Source organism: Gopherus evgoodei, chromosome 1, assembly GCF_007399415.2.
Source record: "Gopherus evgoodei ecotype Sinaloan lineage chromosome 1, rGopEvg1_v1.p, whole genome shotgun sequence".
Classification (NCBI taxonomy): Eukaryota; Metazoa; Chordata; order Testudines; family Testudinidae; genus Gopherus; species Gopherus evgoodei.
The window spans coordinates 311,510,514-311,530,439 of record NC_044322.1 but is presented as its reverse complement, the minus strand read 5'-3'; the positions used below and the strand labels follow the sequence as shown (position 1 = coordinate 311,530,439).

General features: G+C 43.3%; 1 protein-coding gene across 2 annotated transcripts in view; it reads right to left on the bottom strand.

Annotated features, from left to right (window-relative positions):
• GXYLT1 (glucoside xylosyltransferase 1) overlaps positions 1 to 19,926 on the bottom strand; it is an 88,282-nt gene that overhangs the window by 43,877 nt on the left and 24,479 nt on the right. The window contains exons 2-3 of one of the 2 annotated variants that reach the window (XM_030548956.1): positions 18,629 to 18,721; positions 3,723 to 3,897 (exon numbers count right to left, since the gene is read on the bottom strand). In XM_030548956.1, coding sequence (XP_030404816.1) covers positions 3,723 to 3,897; positions 18,629 to 18,721 — 268 coding nt within the window. The remainder of the gene's footprint in view (positions 1 to 3,722; positions 3,898 to 18,628; positions 18,722 to 19,926) is intronic. The other variant, XM_030548957.1, reaches the window with a different exon arrangement.

Here is a 19,926-nt window from a genome sequence, read left to right as displayed (position 1 = left end):
GGTTCTACAAGAACAAAGGACTGGAAAAAACTGGCTTGAAAACTGGCATGACATGAGAAGGCAGCAAATCACCAGAGAGCATTTCATAGGTGGAAAGAGCTTGAGATGAGACTAAGGGTACGTCTACACTGCCCACTGGATCGGCGGGTAACAATTGATCTATCAGGGAGTGATTTATTGCGTCTAGTGTAGATGCGATAGATCGATTCCCAATCACTCTCCCTTTGACTGCTGAACTCCAGCAGAGCGAGAGGCGAAAGCAAAGTTGACGGGGGAGCTGCAGCCGTCGATCCAGCGCTGTGAGGACGCAAAGTAAGTAATTTTAATTCAATCTAAGATATGTCGACTTCAGCTACGCTATTCTCATAGCTGAAGTTGCGTATCTTAGATCGATCCCCCCCCCACTGTAGACAAGGCCTAAGGTTAAAGGCCACCATAGATGATCAGCATCAAGAGAAGATTGCATCAGAGAGTCTCTTTACTGGCAAAATCTTCTGAAAAGGCTCATTGCCATTGTGAGAATGCTTGCTACCCAAAATCTAGCACCGCGTGGCACTTCAGATCAGCTGTAGGTGCCAAACAATGGAAACTTCCTTAAAAATGTTGAGCTGATGGCTGAGTTTGATGCTGTGCTCCAGGAGCATCTAAGAAGAGTCATCACCCAAGAAATGCATACACCCCACTACCTTGGAAAAACAATTCAAAATGAGATCATATAGTTACTGGCAACAAAAGTCAAACAGAAGATTGTGGCAGATCTGAAGTCAGCAAGATATTACATTGTTATTCTGGACTGCACACCTGATATCAGCCATACGGAACAAATGATTTTAATGGTGTGTTTTTAACAACAGAACCTAGTGAAAATGTCCCTGCAATGGTGACTGTCACAGAGCATTTTCTAGAATTTATTGACAATGATGATACTACAGAAGCTGGTATGACAAACGTGCTTCTTAAGAGGCTGGAAGATACGGGAATTGCAATAGCTGACATGAGAGGTCAGGGCCTCAATAATGGTGCCAACATGAGAGGAAAGAACAGAAGAGTGCAGATATGGATCCGAGAGCTAAACTCTCGAGCTTTTTTTGTCCCATGCAGTTCTCATTCATTACATTTGGTGGTCAGTGATACAACATCAGCTTCTAGTGAGGCTGCTGGATTTTTTTAATGTAATTCAAAGCATCTATGTATTTTTCTCTCCGTCAACTCATGGATGGCAAATTTTGAAGCAACATCTGGGAACATCCTCTCTGACCATGAAACCACTAAGCGCCACATGATGGGAAAGTCGAGTGGAGGCGATAAAGCCTATCAAACACCAAATTGGTAAGACAGATGATGCCATAGTTGCCATTATGGAGGATAATGCTAGGACAGGAACTGTTCTTGGGAGAACAGTGGTAGAGGGAAATGGAATCACCAGAAACATACATAACTTCAAATTTCTGTGTGGCTGGCACTGGTTTTTTTTTGTTTTTTTTAAAGAATTAAAGTCTTGAACTCTTGGTACTAGAGAAGCTTGGAGCCTCAAAGGTGACTCCCCTTGGGAACTGAGCTCTCCAGAACTGTCTCTGAAGTGATCAATTTCTCTTTGAAGGAGGCTGTCATGGTATAATTCCCCACTCTGAACCTTAGCGTTGAAAAGATGGGGTACTAGCATGAATTGCTCTAAGCTCAATTACCAGCTTAGTACTTGTAGCGCTGCCACCAACCAGGAATTCCAGTGCCTGGTACACTCTGGTCCCCCCAAATCCTTGCCCAGGGACCCCCAAGACCCAGTCCCTCTCGATCTTAACACAAGGAAAGTAAACCCTTTCCCTCACCGTTGTCTCTCCCAGGCTTCCCCTCCCTGGGTTACTCTGGAAGATTACTGTGATTCAAACTCCTTGAATCTTAAAACAGAGAGGAAAATTCACCTTCCCCCCCCCCCCAGACTCTCCCTGAGAGAGAAAGTAATCCTAACACAGAGAGAAAATTAACCTCTCTCTCCCCTTTCCCTCCTTTCTCCCCACCAATAATAAATAAATAAAAATAAATAAACCAGAATTAAAAAAACCAATCAGGTTCTTAAACAAGAAAAACTTTTAATTAAAGAAAGAAAAAACAGTAAAAATTATCTTTGTAAATTTAAGATGGAATATGTTACAGGGTCTTTCAGCTACAGACACTGGGAATACCCTCCCAGCCTGTACTTGTACTTTGTACAGTATACAAGTACAAATTAAAATCCTTCCAGCAAAATACACATTTGCAAATAAAGAAAACAAACATAAGCCTAACTCGCCTTATCTACCTAGTACTCACTATTCTGAGCACAAAAGAGCCTGTATCAGAGAGATTGGAGAGAAACCTGGTTGCACGTCTGGTCGCTCTCAGAACCCAGAGAGAACAACCACCAAACACTAATAGCACACACAAAAACTCCCCCCCCCCCTCAAGATTTGAAAGTATTCTGTCCCGATTGGTCCTCTGGTCAGGTGACAGCCAGGCTCACTGAACTTGTTGACCCTTTACAGGCAAAAGAGACATGAAGTACTCCTGTTCTATTAACCCTTAACTATCTGTTTATGACAGAGGCTCTGTTAGGCGATCTAGATCACCTCCTCTTTGGAGCCTTCCATGCTCTTCTCCCATGATGATCTCTGTGACCAGGATTCAGAGATTGACAGGGCACTAAAGAGATGTCTACACTGCCAAAAAAAGACCTGGCAGATGAAGATGTAGAGGGGTTAAGGGAAATAAACTCGGAAGAAATTGGGGAATGGGGAAAAGTGTCTTAGAAAGAACAGTAATTCTGTATCATAGACATCTTAAATGGGGTTGTGTGTTGCTATGAAAACAGAATAAGTTTAGAAGAACAAACACCTGACTGGTTGAAAAGTGTGGGTCCCAGAGGAGAATTGGACTTTGAGTCCAAGACAGTTGAAAATGTATCACTGAAGGAGGGAACCAGAGATTGAACCAGAGACTAATAGGTCAGATGAATGAAACTTGAGCTTGGAGCCACAATGATGATTAGGTTTAGAGAGGAGCCATAAGCAACCCCAATGAAACAGAGGGTAACCCTTGGCCTGAGGTTGAAGAGAAAGCACCACTGCAAAGAAAATCTGCCACAGTACCTGTTGTGGATCCCCTCCTACTCGAAGGGCACTTTTTACTCATTCTACTAACTTTTACATAAGCTCTGATAGCCATCCTTCAGTAGCCCTACAATGGAAACAGGGAACAGAACCAGTAATAAAAGTTTGAACAGCACTACCATTTCTGTGCAAAGCTTGTTGAGAAACACTAAAAAGGAAGTCTGTCAGATCACACTCATGCAGTATGCTGCAGGACAGTTTTTACATAGCTTCTTTCCCCAGTGCTCAAGGTTTATTTGGATTAGTACTAAGCAAGGAAGGATCCCCAAGTCCCACATCCTAGACTGGGCTCTGGAACACTACCTGTGCTGCCTTTCCCACTCCACCCCCGGGGATTAAGTGGGCAAGAGAGACACACTGCAGCTGAGAAAAAAAAAAAAAAGAAAAAATGACCAAGTGAAATGGGCTTGAAGTGTCGTGCAATGGTTTCAGCAACAGAGAACATAAGGACTTCCTAACACACCTGAATCATTGCAACTACATTTAATTGAACAATACCCAGTGGTAGATGTCTAAGAGAAAGTCACACATACCTCCACTAAGCTACGAACTGATTCAGTGCGTGACTTGGATACTTACTATGCCTTTGAAGCTGTTGTGCAGTTGGCCCTCTGCAAAAATATGAAACTGTAGAGGTTGGATGCTGAAAATAATGGCTGATTTCAACATAGTAACAGTCTCCTCCAGCCTTTCACCACAGGCAACCACTGCTAGGTGCATCTTCTCAGCAGGCTGAGTTTTCATAAAATCATATCTAATGAAAAATAGTACAAATTAAATTGCATTTTCCAAGAACAGATATAAAAAGTTATATCTTCTTAAGTGCATAATCTGATTAACAAAATATTCTTGATCTAAACTGAAGTTAGGAAGTAAGAATGGTATTTCTTTAACAAAAGATAACTTGGAACAGGAAAGAAAAAATAGTACTGAGTTACATTTTGTCTAGATTAAAGTTTAGTCTGACCCAGCTTTATAGCCACAAAATTACAATACAAAATGTTAGCAACACTCACAAAAGGAAATATCCACATTATTGGAAACTTTACATTATATTAACAGAATATGGATTACAGAGTTACAAGTGTCATGAAGTCAAAAATGCCACGATTAAGGTTGAGAGCGCAACCTTATATCTTATGTACATATTTTACAAAATATTTCTTAGTTATATGCTCATTATATTCCTTTCTCACAGGATCCTACCTAAGTGCAAAAAAACCCTCAATTCAACCTTAACTATGGAGCCACAGGTGTCCCCATAATAGAGGGCTGGTGGAAGACTTTCATAAATAATGTTCAGCATAGTTCTTCATCTGGTTTTGTACTGATCTAAGTAAATTAGATATGTTATATTGCAAATGGTGTCAGAGATTTTTTCTGCAATGCTTACTAAAGTTTTGTGAATGGATCATCTGTTTTAAGAGATTTTTCTGAATTTTGTAGTAATTTTTTTTCATACAAATTACATAATTATAAGCAAGCACATTAATATATTACATTTCTGGCCACAGTTAAGGCTGCATGCTGTTTAAGAAGAGAGCGGAAGTATATGAATTATGGGTGGTGGAAGGGAGGTAGTTGATATTGTGAAAAAACTGCTGAGTAGAATGTAGACGGGGTGTTGAAAGACTTAGCTGCTTAACTGAATGCTCTTTATGGTTTGCATTAGTGGGATATGTAGCCCTGAAACCTTAACTCAAATTTAAGTTCTGTGGCAGAGCTCTGACCTTGTCTCAGTGGGTCCCGTGCTTCCTGGACGATTATACTAGCCTCAGAGGCTCACTGTGACTCTCTACGTAGCCCTTCTCCCCTTAGAGGAGAGGGTCACAGCCTACTGAGCCCTTTTCATCATAAGCCAGCAAGGAGATTGGTGAGCGAACTCCCACAGTCTCTGTTGTCCCTACAGGCTTATTCCCGAACAGTTTAGCCTCCTGTCCTGATAGGGGCCTGTCTTCCTCTCCCAGGAGGTGTTTCTGTAGTGGAGAGTTGGGGGGACCCAGGCCCGCCCCCTACTCTGGATTCCGGCCCACGGACCCTAATGGTAGCAGCCGTTGTCAGCCAACCTTTCACTGCCAGAGTTGCGACATTTCCCTGGGCCACTTCCCCACAGCTCTCCCGCTTCTCTCTCTCAAAGCCTTCTCCACCTTTACCTCAGGACTCTCTTTCCAGTGGCTTGAGGGTGTCTTCATTACCCAGCATTTCAGCCGCACTTCCTCTCTTCTGGCTTCCTGGCTTCCCTCAGTCTCATTGGAGTGAGCCCTTTTATAGTATCAGAGAAGCCTTAGAGTCAGGTGTTCATATTAGCTTAAGGGCTTCAACTGACTCTTTGCAGGCTAATTGGAGTCATGTATCCACCCTAGTCTGGAGCAGCCCCTGCTCTGGTCAGTCAGGAACCAGGAAACTGCTTATCCAGTGGCCAGTATATCTGCCTTCTACTACTCTGCTGTACCCCACTGGCCTGGGTCTATTACAGTTTTTATTCCCACTCCCAAGTTTCCTTCCCCCCACAGGGTAACAAAAGAAAAAACCAAAACACTGCTCAGGGATAAATTTTAACCATTCACAAATAATTATTTGACAAAAGGAATTTTTTTTTTAATTTTTTAACTTTTGACTTAGAATGCTTCCAAACTTATTCTAACTAGCTAACCAACAGAGGACAGTATGCAATATTAAATGTGGACTGAGGTGAAAAGTATCTAGAGGCCCTGTGAAGGCAACTAAATTACTGATTCCACTAGAGCAAATCAAAATTCACTGTCTCTCTCTCACCATAGTGTTTGAGACCATACATAACATCTGATTAAAGGATCTCTCAGGTGTTCTCAAACTTTATCTAAAAGCCAGATTTCATTAGACATTTGTAAAGCATCTCCCATTCACAACTGAGCACCTCCTGCTAGCCTCATTCCACCATACAGACCTGGTCCCTTCCCATTTGTGATATCATAACTAGGGACAGCAGAACTGGAGGGACAGGACAAATGCTTACTGGGGCACCTGATGTATGTTTCTTCCACCACAATATCTTGCAAAGGCCAGAACAAGACCTGGAGAAGGGGCTTAAGCAATCATCACAGTGCACGAGATTAGGCCAGCCCCCTGGAAAGAAGACATGAACAGATCTCTCCCTAGCTTCCAGTAATTGTGGGTTCTGACAGAGTCACCCAGCCCATCCGAGGGTGAGGAGATGTGCACCAGCCTCTGGGGAACACGGTGCACCAAGCACCAGCCAATGAGGAACAGAAATAGGAACTGCCAGAATGCCCCTTCCCAGCTTGGAGCCCTACCTCCATAAGTGTCAGTTGCTCCCCTAGCTCCTCTTCCTTTCCATCCCCCTGCCCCAGCACATAACTAGCCGCAGCTGCTACAGAAATTACATACATGGGAAAATAGCATTAGAAATATATTTTAGATGCATAAATTCAATTGTTTTAATTTTGTCAGCAATAAATACAGAGGAAAACACAAAGAATCTGTCTACCGTATTATCCATTCTCACCAATCCTCCCAAAAAGAGTGCTACATTTCAAAATGAAAAACAACATGATCTTTAGTGCTTAATCTTTAATCCAGTCTATGCCATTAAGACATGTATTTAATTAAAGAGTTACGCACAAAGGTGCCTTCAAGTTATCAAAAGCTGCTTTGTAAATATGTTAACTTTTTACAATCAGGCCAAAACACATTAATATGTACAGTTCCAAGTCCTATAAAATGAAATACATTACTCACAATAAAAAGAATTCATACTAAAAGAAACTGGTGAACTTCTAGCCTTTGAAACAACTGAACACTACTCTGTCCTACTCCGCTTTAAATCATGCTTTTTGCTTAATAAAAATGGTGATAAAATCTTCTAAATCCTAAAATTTTCACCAATAAAGCTTAAAGTTAATTAAGCTTAATAACTGGGTGTGGAACATGCTTTTCTCTCAACAAGAGAGAGTTCTTATGATAAGATTCAAGGGATGATAACTGGACTAGAGCTGGACGAAATATTTCGGATGAAACTTTTCCCTAAAATCTGCAGATCTGGAGAGAGAAACATTTCCATGAACATCTGTCAATTTTGCAAATTGTTTCAGTTGAAATGCAAAAAGAAAGCATTTCCAAAATATCACACTGAACCATATTGACATCATCAAAACTTTGTTTTCAAGCTACATTCAAAAGGGGATTTAGGCACTATTCTCTTTACCCACTCTTTTATACTCAATATCCAGGGCACTCACCTGGAATGTGAGAGACTCAGATTTGAATCCCTGCTCTAGTTCAGGGACTTGAATCCAGGTCTCTCCTCCCCCAGGTGAGTGACCTACCTAATCACCAGGTATATTCTGCTGTGGATCTCTTTTATTCTCTCCTGTTGAAACTGTACCACTTTGTATCAAATACTTGAATGGTCGGTCACTGGTTCAGAGAGAGTAAGAATGACACTATTCCCATGATGGATAAGGGTCCATATAGATAGCTTGGGTTGTCATTTAGCAAGTTCTGTACCATAGACACTCTAGTTGTCTGCCAGAGAACCACAATGACCTGCATGGACAGAGCAAAGACAGATGGACATCATATATAGGGATGTTATGTTAATTGAACACATATGCTCTTTCCACAAGTCTTTCTATCCATGTCAAGTATCCCACAACACTTTGCAAAGCTGAAGTCAGCTTTGGCATTTGAAAATAGGAAATCTGTCTAAGCCAAGATGCATGAATACTTTGTAACAAGTACAATGTTGACTAAATTATGCTTGGCTATTGTATACATCAATATGTATTATTCACACCACATATACTAATATGCATTAGACACAATATTAATATAATATTATATTGTATATATCTTTCTAGAAGTTACATGGCCTGAATTGGCCTATGTCTTTCTATAATTCTGGTCACTTATGCTAAGTCAGCTTTGGCATTAGAAATAAGAAACTTATCAAACCAAAAATATATTAATGTTCTGCCCGGATACAAGTTGGAGTACCACCTTCCTGGACTAGTACCTGCAACAATTAGCGAGTACTTTCATGGTTCATCAACACTGGAATGTAGTTTTAAAACAAGACAGAGAAAATATAGGAAAATACAAAGGTCAAAGCGGGCACAAACTAGTGGGTTAAACTTAAAACTCTGAGTAACATATAGGGCTTTTAGCTAGTAAACAACCACAACAGGAACAATCCACAATATGGGTTTGAGGATGTATCTCTGAAGCAAACCTTCTGAGTAAGGTGAATACACAGCGAGAAGAATTGTTTCCCAGAAGGAGGGTACGTATGTATGTCTCTTTTTTGTATTGTACTGTTTTGTCTTTAGGTAAAAAATTTGCCTGAACTTAGTTAACTGGCCTCAAACATTCTTAATACAGTAACACCTCACTTAATGTTGTAGTTATGTTCCTGAAAAATGCAACTTTAAGTGAAACAATGTTCAACAAATCCAATTTTCCCATAAGATTTAATGTAAATGCGGGGGGTTAGGTTCCAAGGAAATTTCTGGGGGGCAGACAAAAGGCATTATATACTGTACAGTACTGTACTGTGGTGGAGAGGTGCCACTGGCTTACCCCTGGGGCTCAGGGCTTGGGGTGCAGGGTCTAGGAGTTAGAGTGCGGGATGGCGCTCAGGGTTGGGTGTGGGGTCTGGGAGGGAGTTAGGGTGCAGGAGGGCGCTCAGGGTAGGGGTGAGGGAGGAGGCTCAGGGCTGGGGCAGGCAGGAGGTACAGAGCACTTACCTGTGGCAGCTCCTGTTTGGTGCAGGGGGTGTGCAGGTGGCTCTGCGCAGCACAGCACTGCTCCATGGCCGCAATTCTGGGAGCTGCCCCCTCCCCCCACAGCAGGCAGGACCACTCAAAACGCAGGGGCTTTAGGGGCTGCAGGGCCCTGGGCTAAGGGGGGTCCTGGCCTGCAGCTCTAAAGCCCCTTTCAGAATGCCCGTGGAGGAGCAGGGGCAGCCGCACAGCCAGCAGCTGGAAAGAAGTGGCGCTCTCCCCTTCAAAGCTGGTCGGAGAGAAGCGGCGCTCTGAAGGGGAAAGCACCGCTTCTCTTCGGCCACTGGCTGTGTGGTGCCCCTGCTCCTCCTGAGTCCTCCGGCCTGTGCTGGCAGGGCCGCATTCCGAAAGGGCTTTAGAGCTGCAGGCCAGGGCCCTAGAGCCCCTAAAGCCCCTGTGTTCCAGGTGGCCCTGCCTGCTGTGGGGGGAAGGGAAGGCAGCTTCCTCGCTAGCTCCTTCCCTCCCTCTCAAAGTCCTAAGTGCCGTCAAACAGCTGTTTGGCGGTGGGGGAAGAGCTGGGAGGGAAAGAGGGAGAGGGAGGAGGCGGAGAAGAACTTGTGCAATGCTCCCTTGTACAGTCAGCCAAACAACGTTATAAGAGAGCATTGCGCAACTTTAAACGTGTAAGTTCCCTAATGGAGCAGTGACGTAACTTCGAAACAACATTAAGCGGGAGGACGTTAAGTGAGGAATTACTGTAATGAAACACATGGGTTACCAAGCAATTGGCTACCCTTTTAATCAATAGATATGCGCTAAAAACATTTTTTATAAATCTAAAATTGTAATGTTCCTCAAAGTCCATATTCTTTTCTATGACTTCCTACCCTCTCTCACAAGAGAACACAGTCTCGTATAACGGCTTTGCACTATACAGATCTAAGCAGCAACAAATCAGGAACCTGATCAGTATAGAAGTTTTACATGTTTGCATAATATTTATGGTTCAGAGATGGAGAGTGTCTCTATGGTTACAAGTTTTAATGTTCAATTAATCAGGTACAGCAAGGTTTCCCTATTATAAATGTTTTCTAATAAAAGAAAACTGGATTGGCCGAGTGCCCCTGTAAAAGAACTTGACACAGCTACAAAACTTGGATCCAGCCACACTGGGTCACATGTCTTGGGACTATTCCAAGACATAATCCGTTTGATTAAAAGTAGATAGGAGGCTTTACAGGATTAAAAGTTACTTCCCAGACCTGTATTTTGGGATACATCCCATCATCCTGGAAACTCTCCAGTTCCCAGAGAGCTTGGTTCTCTATAGTACTGCTTATAACCAAAAGACTTGCTTAGATGAAAGAGCACATTGCCCCCCAGGGACAGACGTTTGTCACAGCAACTCACCTAATCTAGCAGCTAAACAACAGATAATGTTTCAGAGACGACACCACAGACAAATTTGAAAAGATTTAATCCTATTTTTTAGAACCCTTTCATTAATTCCTACCAGACAGAAGAGATGTTCTCTCCTTTTCCCTTCCTATCCCCACTTTGTCTCCTTTCCCTCCTGTCATAGTATCTTTCCCCAATCTGAACCTTAGAGTCCAAAAGTTGGGGTACCAGCATGAATTCCGCTAAGCTTAATTACCTACTTAGATCTGATAAGCTGCCACCAATCAGAAATTCCAGTGCCTGATACACTCTGGTCCCCCCAAAACCTTCCCTGGAGACCCCCAAGACCCAGACCCCCTGGATCTTAACACAAGGAAAGTAAACTCTTTCCCTCACCCATGCCTCTCCTAGGATTTCCCTCCCTGGATTACCCTGGAAGAGTACCGTTATTCAAACTCCTTGAATCTTAAAACAGGGAGGAATGTCCCTTCCCCCCTTCCGCTTTCTCCCTCACCCAGAGCCAAAACAGATTCAAGCTCCGTGAATCTAAAACAAAGGGATTCCTCCTTTTCCCCTCCCTCCCTGTTAAGTGCAGACTCAATTCCCTTGAGCCTCAACAAGGGGGAAAAAATCAAACAGGTCTTAAAAAGCAAAACTTTTAATAAAAAGAAAGAAAAAGAGTAAAAGCTATCTCTGCAATTTAGATGGTAAAAGTTACAGGGTCTGTCAGCTTATAGAAACTGGAGAAAAAGCCTCCTCCAGCAGAAATAGAATTTAAAATACTTCCAGCAAAATACACATTTGCAAATACAGAAAAACAATCAAAAGACTATAACCGCTTCTCTTACTAAAATACTCACTATTCTGAATATATAAAAGACTGTAGCACAGAGATTGGCAAGAAACCTGGTTGCACGTCTAGTCCCTTCCAGGACCCAGAGAGAACAAAGCCAAACACAAAAAGCACAAGCAAAAGCTTCCCTCCATCGAGATTTGAAAGTATCTTGTCTCCTGACTGGCCCTCTGGTCAGGTGTTTGGTTCCCTGTTTGTTAACCCTTTACAGGTAAAAGAGACATTAACCCTTAACTAACTGTTTATGACACCTCCTCCTTCTCATTCCCGTATCTTTTGATCACGGGTCTATTGTTCTCCCCTGATTTGGGGGGAAATTTTTCAATCAAATATAAATAAAAACCTGTATCCAGTCTTGCACACTTCAACACAGCAGGCTTTAGGGGGAAATGTGTTGTGTTGCTCTAGAATAAGCTCTATGATATAGACATTACGTTAACAGGATTTGAACAAAGTCTGTCCAGCCCTCTGTGGCCAAGAATGGTTGCTGTGACATAGGGTCTTGACAGAGGAGGTCCTCTGTTGAAGGGAAGAGGCAGACAGTAATATACACTCTAAGGTTGCTGACTGACAACTGCAGAAGGGCATTCAAAGCTTAAAAGTGTTGGAACTAATACAAAAAAAAAAAAAAGGTTACTTACCCTGTGAGGTAGCAGTTTCTCTGTGGGTGCTCCACTTCTGGTTTTGGTGCATCAGCGTGCCTTTGATCAGAGAATTTCAGCAGCAGTGCTTGTCTAGGTCATGCATGCACTCTCCCTGTCTCAGACTCCCCTCAGTTCCTTCTCCACCACCAAGTCCATAGATTAATTTCTGAAATAGAAGGGGAAAAGAATGGGTTACAGAGCACCCACAGGACACCATTTTGAAGAACTTCAGTTACTGCACAGGGTGAGTAACCTTCTCTTCAAGGAGTATCTCTGTAGGTGCCCCATTTTAGGTGACCGTCAAGCAGTGCCCCTCAGTCGATGGAAGGGACTTCGGAGTTGCATGGGTAACTGATGTACAGTAAGTTCTACCAATGCATCTGATCTTGAGCTCTGATCTACTGCAAAGTGTTTTGTAAACATGTATGTGGACACCCAGGTGGCTACTTTACATAGCTATATTGTTGAGAAAAGCTACTGAGGTTGATAATGACCTGGTAGAATGGGTTTGGAGGCATCCAGAAATCCACTTGGACAGTGTCTGCTTGTAAATGGTGGAACTTTTAGATCATTCTGAAGTTGAAATAAAAAGTCTCTGACTTTCTGAAGGTCTTGGTTATCTCAAGGTAGGACACTAGTGTGTGTCTGATGTCCAGGGTGTGTAATATTGAGTCCTGTTTGCTCCCATGAGGTTTAGGGAAGAATGAAGGAAGATGGATTGGTTAGTTCAAGTGGAAAGAGGAGGGTACTTTAGGTAAAAATTCAGGGTGAAATCTTAAGGTGACCTTATCTTTGAAAAAGACGGTATATGGTGGTGCGCCATGAGGGCTCCTAACTCTACCACTCGTCAGGTGGACGTGATAGCCACTAAGAATGTCACCTTCATTGACAGATGTGTTAGAGAACATGTTGCTAATGGTTTGAATGGGGCCCAGGTAAGGCCTTAGTAGCACCAAGTTCAAGTCCCAAGGTGGGTTAGGTACTTGCATTTCAGGGTACACGTTTCTGATACCCCTAAGAAAGTGTTTGGTGGTAGGATGAGCAAACACTGATATCCTGTCCACTTTGTAGCAAAAAGCAGTAATAGTGGTGAGGTGTACTCTAAGACAGACAAGGAACAGGCTGGAGCTCTTTAGTTCTAGCACGTATTCTAAAATCACTGGTAAGGGGGCGGTAACAGGTTGGGTTCATTTGTTTTGACACCGATGGCAAATATCTTCCATTTATGCAGGTAAGTATTCTGTGTGGTTGTCCTCCTACTATTTCCTAATATGTCTTTCACCTGTGCAGAACAGGTCAGTTTGTGGTGCTGGAGCCATGTAGAAGCCATGCTCTCAGGTGAAATCTCTCGAGGTTTTGATGGTAAACCTGCCAGCATCTTGCAAGAGAAGATTCAGCAAGAGTGTACAGTGCACATACCGCTATTCTCAATAGGTATGCATTCCAAGTTTGTCTGGGCCATGTGAGGGCTATCAGGATGACTTTGGTCTTGTCTCTTATTTTGTGTAGTACCCTCAATAGCAGGGGGATTGGTGGAAAAACGTACAGCAGAAATGTATCCCATTTGAAGAAAAAGGGAGCCGAACCCTGCTCTTGAGCAGAATTGCAGACATTTGCAATTCTGGGAGGTCGCGAAGAGGTCTATAGATGGGTGACACCAGTGTTTCAATATGCTCTGCACGACTGCTTTGTTTAGCTCTCACTTCTGGTCCTGCCAGAATTCCGTGCCCAACGTATCCGCTGTGCTGTTTTGACATCCTGGGAGATATGAGGCTGACATTTTAACAGTCAGATTCACCAATTCCATAGTTTCATGACTTTGGTGCATAGGGAGCATGACCTTTCTCCTCCCTTTCAGTTTATATAAATCATGCAGGCAATGTTGTCCGTCATTACCCATATAGTCTCACTCCTGATCAATGGCAGGAAGTGCAAGCATGCATTGAAAACTGTGCGCAATTCCAGGAGATTTATGTGCAACAGTGTCTTGGTGGGAGACCACCTACTCTGAATTGTGTGGTGCTATATATGGGCTCCCCAGCCTACCAACTCGCTGCCCCAGCCCTAAGCTCCCTCCCACACTCCGAACCCCTCGACCCCATCCCCATCACATGAATTTTGTTATGTGCACCAATATCAAGGGGATGTGTCACACATCACTTCCATATTGGTGCACATAACAAAATTCATTCCACAAAAAATTAGAGGGAACACTGGTCGTACCATGAATGTGGTTGCTGCCATCTGGCCTAACAGTTGGAGGCAGATCTTTGCCGATATCTGTGGGCTGTTCAGTAGGGTGGAGATCCGATCGACTATAGTGAGGAATCTGGTCAGTGGTAATGACGCTTTGGCCTCTTTTGCATTGAGATGCTTCCTGATGAAGTCCAGTTTCTGCATGGGTATCAGTGTTGATTTTTGTATGTTGAGCTGTAGTCCCAGTTGCAAAAAGATGATTGTCATGTGTGTAGTGTCTATGGCATCTGCCCAGGTGGGTGCTTCTAAAAGGCATTCGTCCAGATAGGGAAAAATTGTCATTTTGTATTTGTAGAGCTGTGCCACCACTGCGCGAGCACTTTGGAAAACACCTGAAGTGCTGCTGAAAGGCCAAAGAGCAGAACCTTGTATTAATAATGTTCTGTCCCCAGAATAAATGTGAGGAACCTCCTGTGCACGGAATGTATGGTTCTATGAAAGAAGGTATCTTGGAGGCCAAGGGCTGAAAACCAGTCCCCCCATTTCAGTGCTGGTATTATTGTTGCTAATGTGTCCATCCTGAACCTTTGGATCCTTATGAAGTTGTTGAGTTCTCGGAGGTATAAAATAGGCATTCATCCTCTATTCTTCTTCTGGGCTAAGAAGGAGTGGGAGTAAAAACCCTTCCCTCTGTGCTGTGATATGACCTGTTCCACAGTGCCCAAATGTAGGAGGTGGTTTACTTCTTTCTGTACAAGGTGTTTGTGAGAGAGGCCCCTGAAGAGGGATGGAGAGATGAATGGTATCATATAGTCTGAATGGATTATTTCCAGAACCCAGTTGTCTGTGGTGATGGATTGCCACGCTGGTTATAAAAGGGTCAACCAGTATCCAACATGGGGGATGGTTAGTGATGGTGTCAGCACTGAATAATGTGGGAGATCTTTCGGGTCCTCAACCAGACCCTCAAAATTGTTGTTTTGCACAGGGCTGGTGGGATGTTGATGACTGAGTTAGGAGACTGGAGATGCTTTGGAGGCCTTTATCTTTGCCTTTGTATGTCATTGTGCCTCTGTTGTGAGATGTACAGGACAGACCTTGTATGTTGAGTAGGATAAAATTTACCATTTTCTTTTTGACGCAGATGTGTATACACCCAGGGAGTGAAGCATCAGCCTTGAGTCTTTCATGGTATGAAAAGACTCACTGGTTTTTGCCACAAACCGCTTCTGGCCATAAAACGGGTGATCCTCCGTGGTGGATTGTACCTCCTTTGGGAAGTTGAACTGGTGGAGCCACAAAGCCAAGCATAAAACTATGGCAGTGGCCTTGGAGCATGCCGCTGTATCAGCCACATCTAACGATGCCTGTAAGGCGGTTCCACATAGCAGCTGGCCCTCCAAAATGATGGACTTGAATTTGTCTCTTTTGTCTTCCAGTAGGATGTCAATAAATTCTGCATGCTTGGAATACTTTGCGTGGTCGTATTTCTCCATTAGAGCAGCGTAACTGACAATCCAGAATTGAAGAGTGGTGGATTAATAGGCCTTACAGCCAAAGAGATCTAACTGTTTCGACTCTGTCGTACGAGGTGGATCTGAGTTATCTGCCTCATTGGTTGACAGCATCGACCATTAGGGAGTTTGGTGTGGGTGAAAAAATAAGGAGTCCAGTCCTCACAGGGAATGTAGTACTAATCTCTTGAGGGTGGGCAGTATCACAGCAAGGATCTGAGATATGTTTTTTGACCGGCTCCATGAGTACATCATTTATAGGAAGCACAATTTTTGATGAGAATGTATGGAGAATGTCTAGCAATATGTGCTGGAACACTGGGACCTCCTCTCAAGAGATCTCTAAGGTATCAGCCATTCTTTTAAAGAGTTCTTGAAAATGTTTAAAATAGTCTGCCGCTGTGGGTGGCAGTGGCATTATGGCCTCATCTGGGGACAAGGAAGAACGTTTGCTGGTGGTGTTGTGGCCTGGTCCCAGGCCTCCTCCTGTTCTTCAATGCTTTCCTCAGGGGGCTCTGAAGGTGCAGTAACTGAGGATGGTGGGGGAGATCTAAGTCTATCCCCATATGGGCTCTGAGGTACTGTTTCCTGTATGCTCCCCAGGGGTCCCAGTAGGGCCACTGTGTGGAGAATGGCATAGGCGGTGGCATCCATGGGGGGGCTATACCAGGTCTGGGTGTCAGCCCTGTGATGAACTTTAGGCTGCACAGGGGGACCCAACACTTCAGTAGATTGAATGGGAGAGGAATGGTGAGATGAGAATGCACCCTTCCCCTCAGTATCTTATTCCTTGCTAGAGAATGGAGGGGCCAGAGGGGAAGTAGGATGACACGGTGCTGTGTGTGCCAGAGAAACACTGTTGCCAAAGAGAGGTGATTCCAGATTTGAGACACGCAGGTCCGCATAATGTAGGAAAAGGTGCAGTGCCGATGGTTTCAGTACCGAGGTAATCGGTGCAGATGGCGCTGTTGTAGTCATGGCTATTGGTGCTTGCCTCGGAGCATTCTGCACTACTAGGACAGAAGGTGGCGTCATAACCTCCTAGTGCTGTAACCTTTAGGAGGCTCTGTCGGTGCCGTAGTGGAGGAAATAGGTTTCTGTTTGCTCCTCAACTCCAAACCTGCCAACTCCAAATGGCTTTAACAGCACACGTGGTACCAGAGGATCCCACTGCCTCAGAAGTACTCAGCCATGGTGCTGTTGATACTGAGAATGAGGATTGGGCCAGAGACTGCTTCTTTTTTGGTGGCTCCTTGAGAGAAGTCAAAGCCCTTTTCCTCACTACCCTTCTGGTGAAGACACCGGAAGCCGTTGACCAGGGCAGGTCTTCAGATCCTGACAGGATGCTGGGTGCAGACTTTTCCATTAATAGAAGTTTGAGACATAGGTCTCTGTCCTTTCTGGTGCAAGCCTTTAGGTGGGTGCAATGAACTCTTCTCCAAGAGGCATGGGACACACAGAGTGCTTGTCAGACGGGGATCGCCTCTCAGCAGAAAAGGCGGTGCTTAAAGCCCGGTGAACCAGGCCTGGCTCGAGATATAGCAGTTCAATCCTAATGGTAAACCCTAACTAAGCTAAGGGGTACTCAAATGGAGAAAAAAGAAAATACACAGGGAGAAAGCACTAAGTATAGCTATCAGTCCTAATACTGCTGGGGGCTCTGTCTCAGGTCAAGCATGGTTGAGAAAGAACTGAGGGGGGATCTGGTCGCGCAGCACTAGATAGGCGCTGACAAGGGTGCAAGATGGGGAGACGCATGCGCACTCAAACACTGCTGCTGAAATTCTCCAATAAAAGGTGCTAGGACACACCAACACCTGAAGTAGAGCATCTAGGGACACTCCTTGAAGCGACATGGTTTGCCCAGAAATGGTGTGCTTATTTATCAGTTCCTCTTCATGGTTTCATAACCCATTATCTTGCTATGCTTATATAAAATAATATACTTTCTTTTTACAAATATGAAGCCTACCAAAAAATGTAAAATTACTAAAAATGAAGACCATTCATATACTTTTGTTTTATTTCCTCAGAGATAGTCAGATATCTTTGTGCAGTGTATCTATAAGATGACCTAATCAGATTTTAACAGAAGATAAGTAAACTTGCCATATTAGATGTACACTGAAAAGCACTATGTTGCTTGGGGACCGTGTCTTTGTCAAGTAGTTCTGAAGCATGCCAGATGTGCAATGTTACTTTTCCGACAAACTATTTGCATCATTTGAAAACAAATTTGCATTACAGCTGTATTATGTGTAAACTACTAATTAAAGATGAAACTTTGAGGTCATGGTATCGCTTCAATGTACTGTACAACTATTGTTTCAGGCTACTTACAGCATGCTGTAAAGTAATAAGCTCAGAATCGTTTGGCTAGTGCTCTCAGCTAGTCATGAGATCCTAGGAAAAAAGTTAATTAGGAACTCCTGGCTTCAAATAATAAATCTAAGCACTGGAAAGGAGCAATTGCAAAATGTGTACTTGTTCTATCTATACTGAATTAATCTGCAGGTTTCCAGTTCACTGCAACAAATCTTATCAGTTCGTTAACAACTGTGACCCACAAATAGTTTTTCGTTACGTTACGCTAGAAGAATGGTAAGTGTCTCAGTTAGAAAAAAATAGTGTTGAATATTAGATTTAATAGACATGCTCATCTGTTAAATATGAGTAAATAGAGATTTCATTCAATTTCATAAAATCACTAGAAATGATGTCAGCGTTCTAATGAGGCTCATTCTGTAATATCATAGCACCCGGTTAAACAGAGAGAGCTAATGACTATATTCCCACGTCTCTTGAAACAAAAGATCACTGTTTTAACAATTATTCTTTTGTTTTTTATATTTACATGACAAGGATTTGTAAGCCTGTTAATAATTCCTAAATAAGTAGTAATAAAAAGAAAAGAAATAATGCAATTAAGAAAACTGGTAAATATTCTCTGGATTTCTTCTTGATATTAAACTTCTCAGGATAAATGATAATGCACAAAGTGTCATTAAAGGGGCATAAAAGTCCAGTTTAAGAAGACAATTGCACTATAAGCAAAAGAAAACACATTTGAAGTAATTCTTAAAGTGTGCTTAATTTGCCAGTTTGTTATATAACCGATACTAGCTGCCAGTAATAAGTTTCTATTTAATATAGAGCCTACCTAAAAGCAGCTTCCCAAAAGCAGTTCATTCCACAAACATCAGAGGGCAGCATCCAATAGGAATTCCAGTAAGATATAGACAAATTCTTACACCTAACAGGATAAGACAGAAATAACAATCCTATAAGAAAGTTATTGGTGTTACATCAAAATGAAATGTATTATTTTCAGCTCAACATCAGAACTGTTATTCTATGCAGTTCCATAAAGACCACTAGCTTATATTGCAGGGGTCATAAACCTTTCAGAAGTAGTGTGCCGAGTCTTCATTTATTCACTCTAATTTAAGGTCTCGCGTGTCAGTTATACATTTTATTGTTTTTAGAAGGTCTCTTTTCATAAGTCTATAATATATAACTAAACTATTGTTGTATGTAAATTAAATAAGGTTTTTTAAATGTTTAAGAAGGTTCATTTAAAATTAAATTAAAATGCAGAGCCCTCCGGACTGGTGGCCAGGACCTGGGCAATGTGAGTGCCACTGAAAATCAACTCGCGTGCCGTGCCATAGGTTGCTTACCTGTTATATTGTATCAAGGCTTAGATAATAAACCAGATACCTACTAGCCCAAACACTAAACATATTAGCTAGAGTAGCGGTCCCCAAGCTTTTCACCTTGCACCCCTCTTATCCCTGTCTGTGCCTCTCCACTGCCCCCCAGAGCAGGGGACACAGACAGAGGTAAGGAGGTCAATGCTGGGGATTCAGCTGGGGGCAGATGCAAAGCTCCAGACACTGGGCCAGCAGCTGGAACCTTGAGCGCGGGACCAGGAGTGGAGCCCTGTGCACGGGCCAGCAGCCGGGAGCAAAGCCTCAGGTGCAGGGCTGCAGCTGGGACCCTTGGTGGGGGGGACTGGCAACTAGGGCCAGGAGCAGGAGCGGAGCATGGTGGCACTCCCTCCCTGCCCCCCGTGGGGTCTATCCCACGCCCAGCCATGCCCCACCCCAAATATTCCTTTGTGCCTTCCTAAGGGGGCACATCCCACACATTGGGGACCCCATAGAGGTACATCTATAAGAAAGTAAGTATTGGGCACCATCAGCAATGCCCAAGAACAATTCTATTATGAGAAGTCCAGTCCCCACTCTTGCTCGCCCTTTCCCCCACCCCACCATTACCTCCAGATGCCAGGAAGGTAAAGGAGGCTGGGCTTTTTACCACGCTTCTGCCTTAGCCTCTTCTTGGGACTCTCTTTGGATATTAGCCTTTAGTTTATAGGCATCATACTTCTGAAATGCTTCACCTGTAAAGGCTGGCAAGGAGGAGCTTTCTGTTATTTCACCCCACCTTTAAATA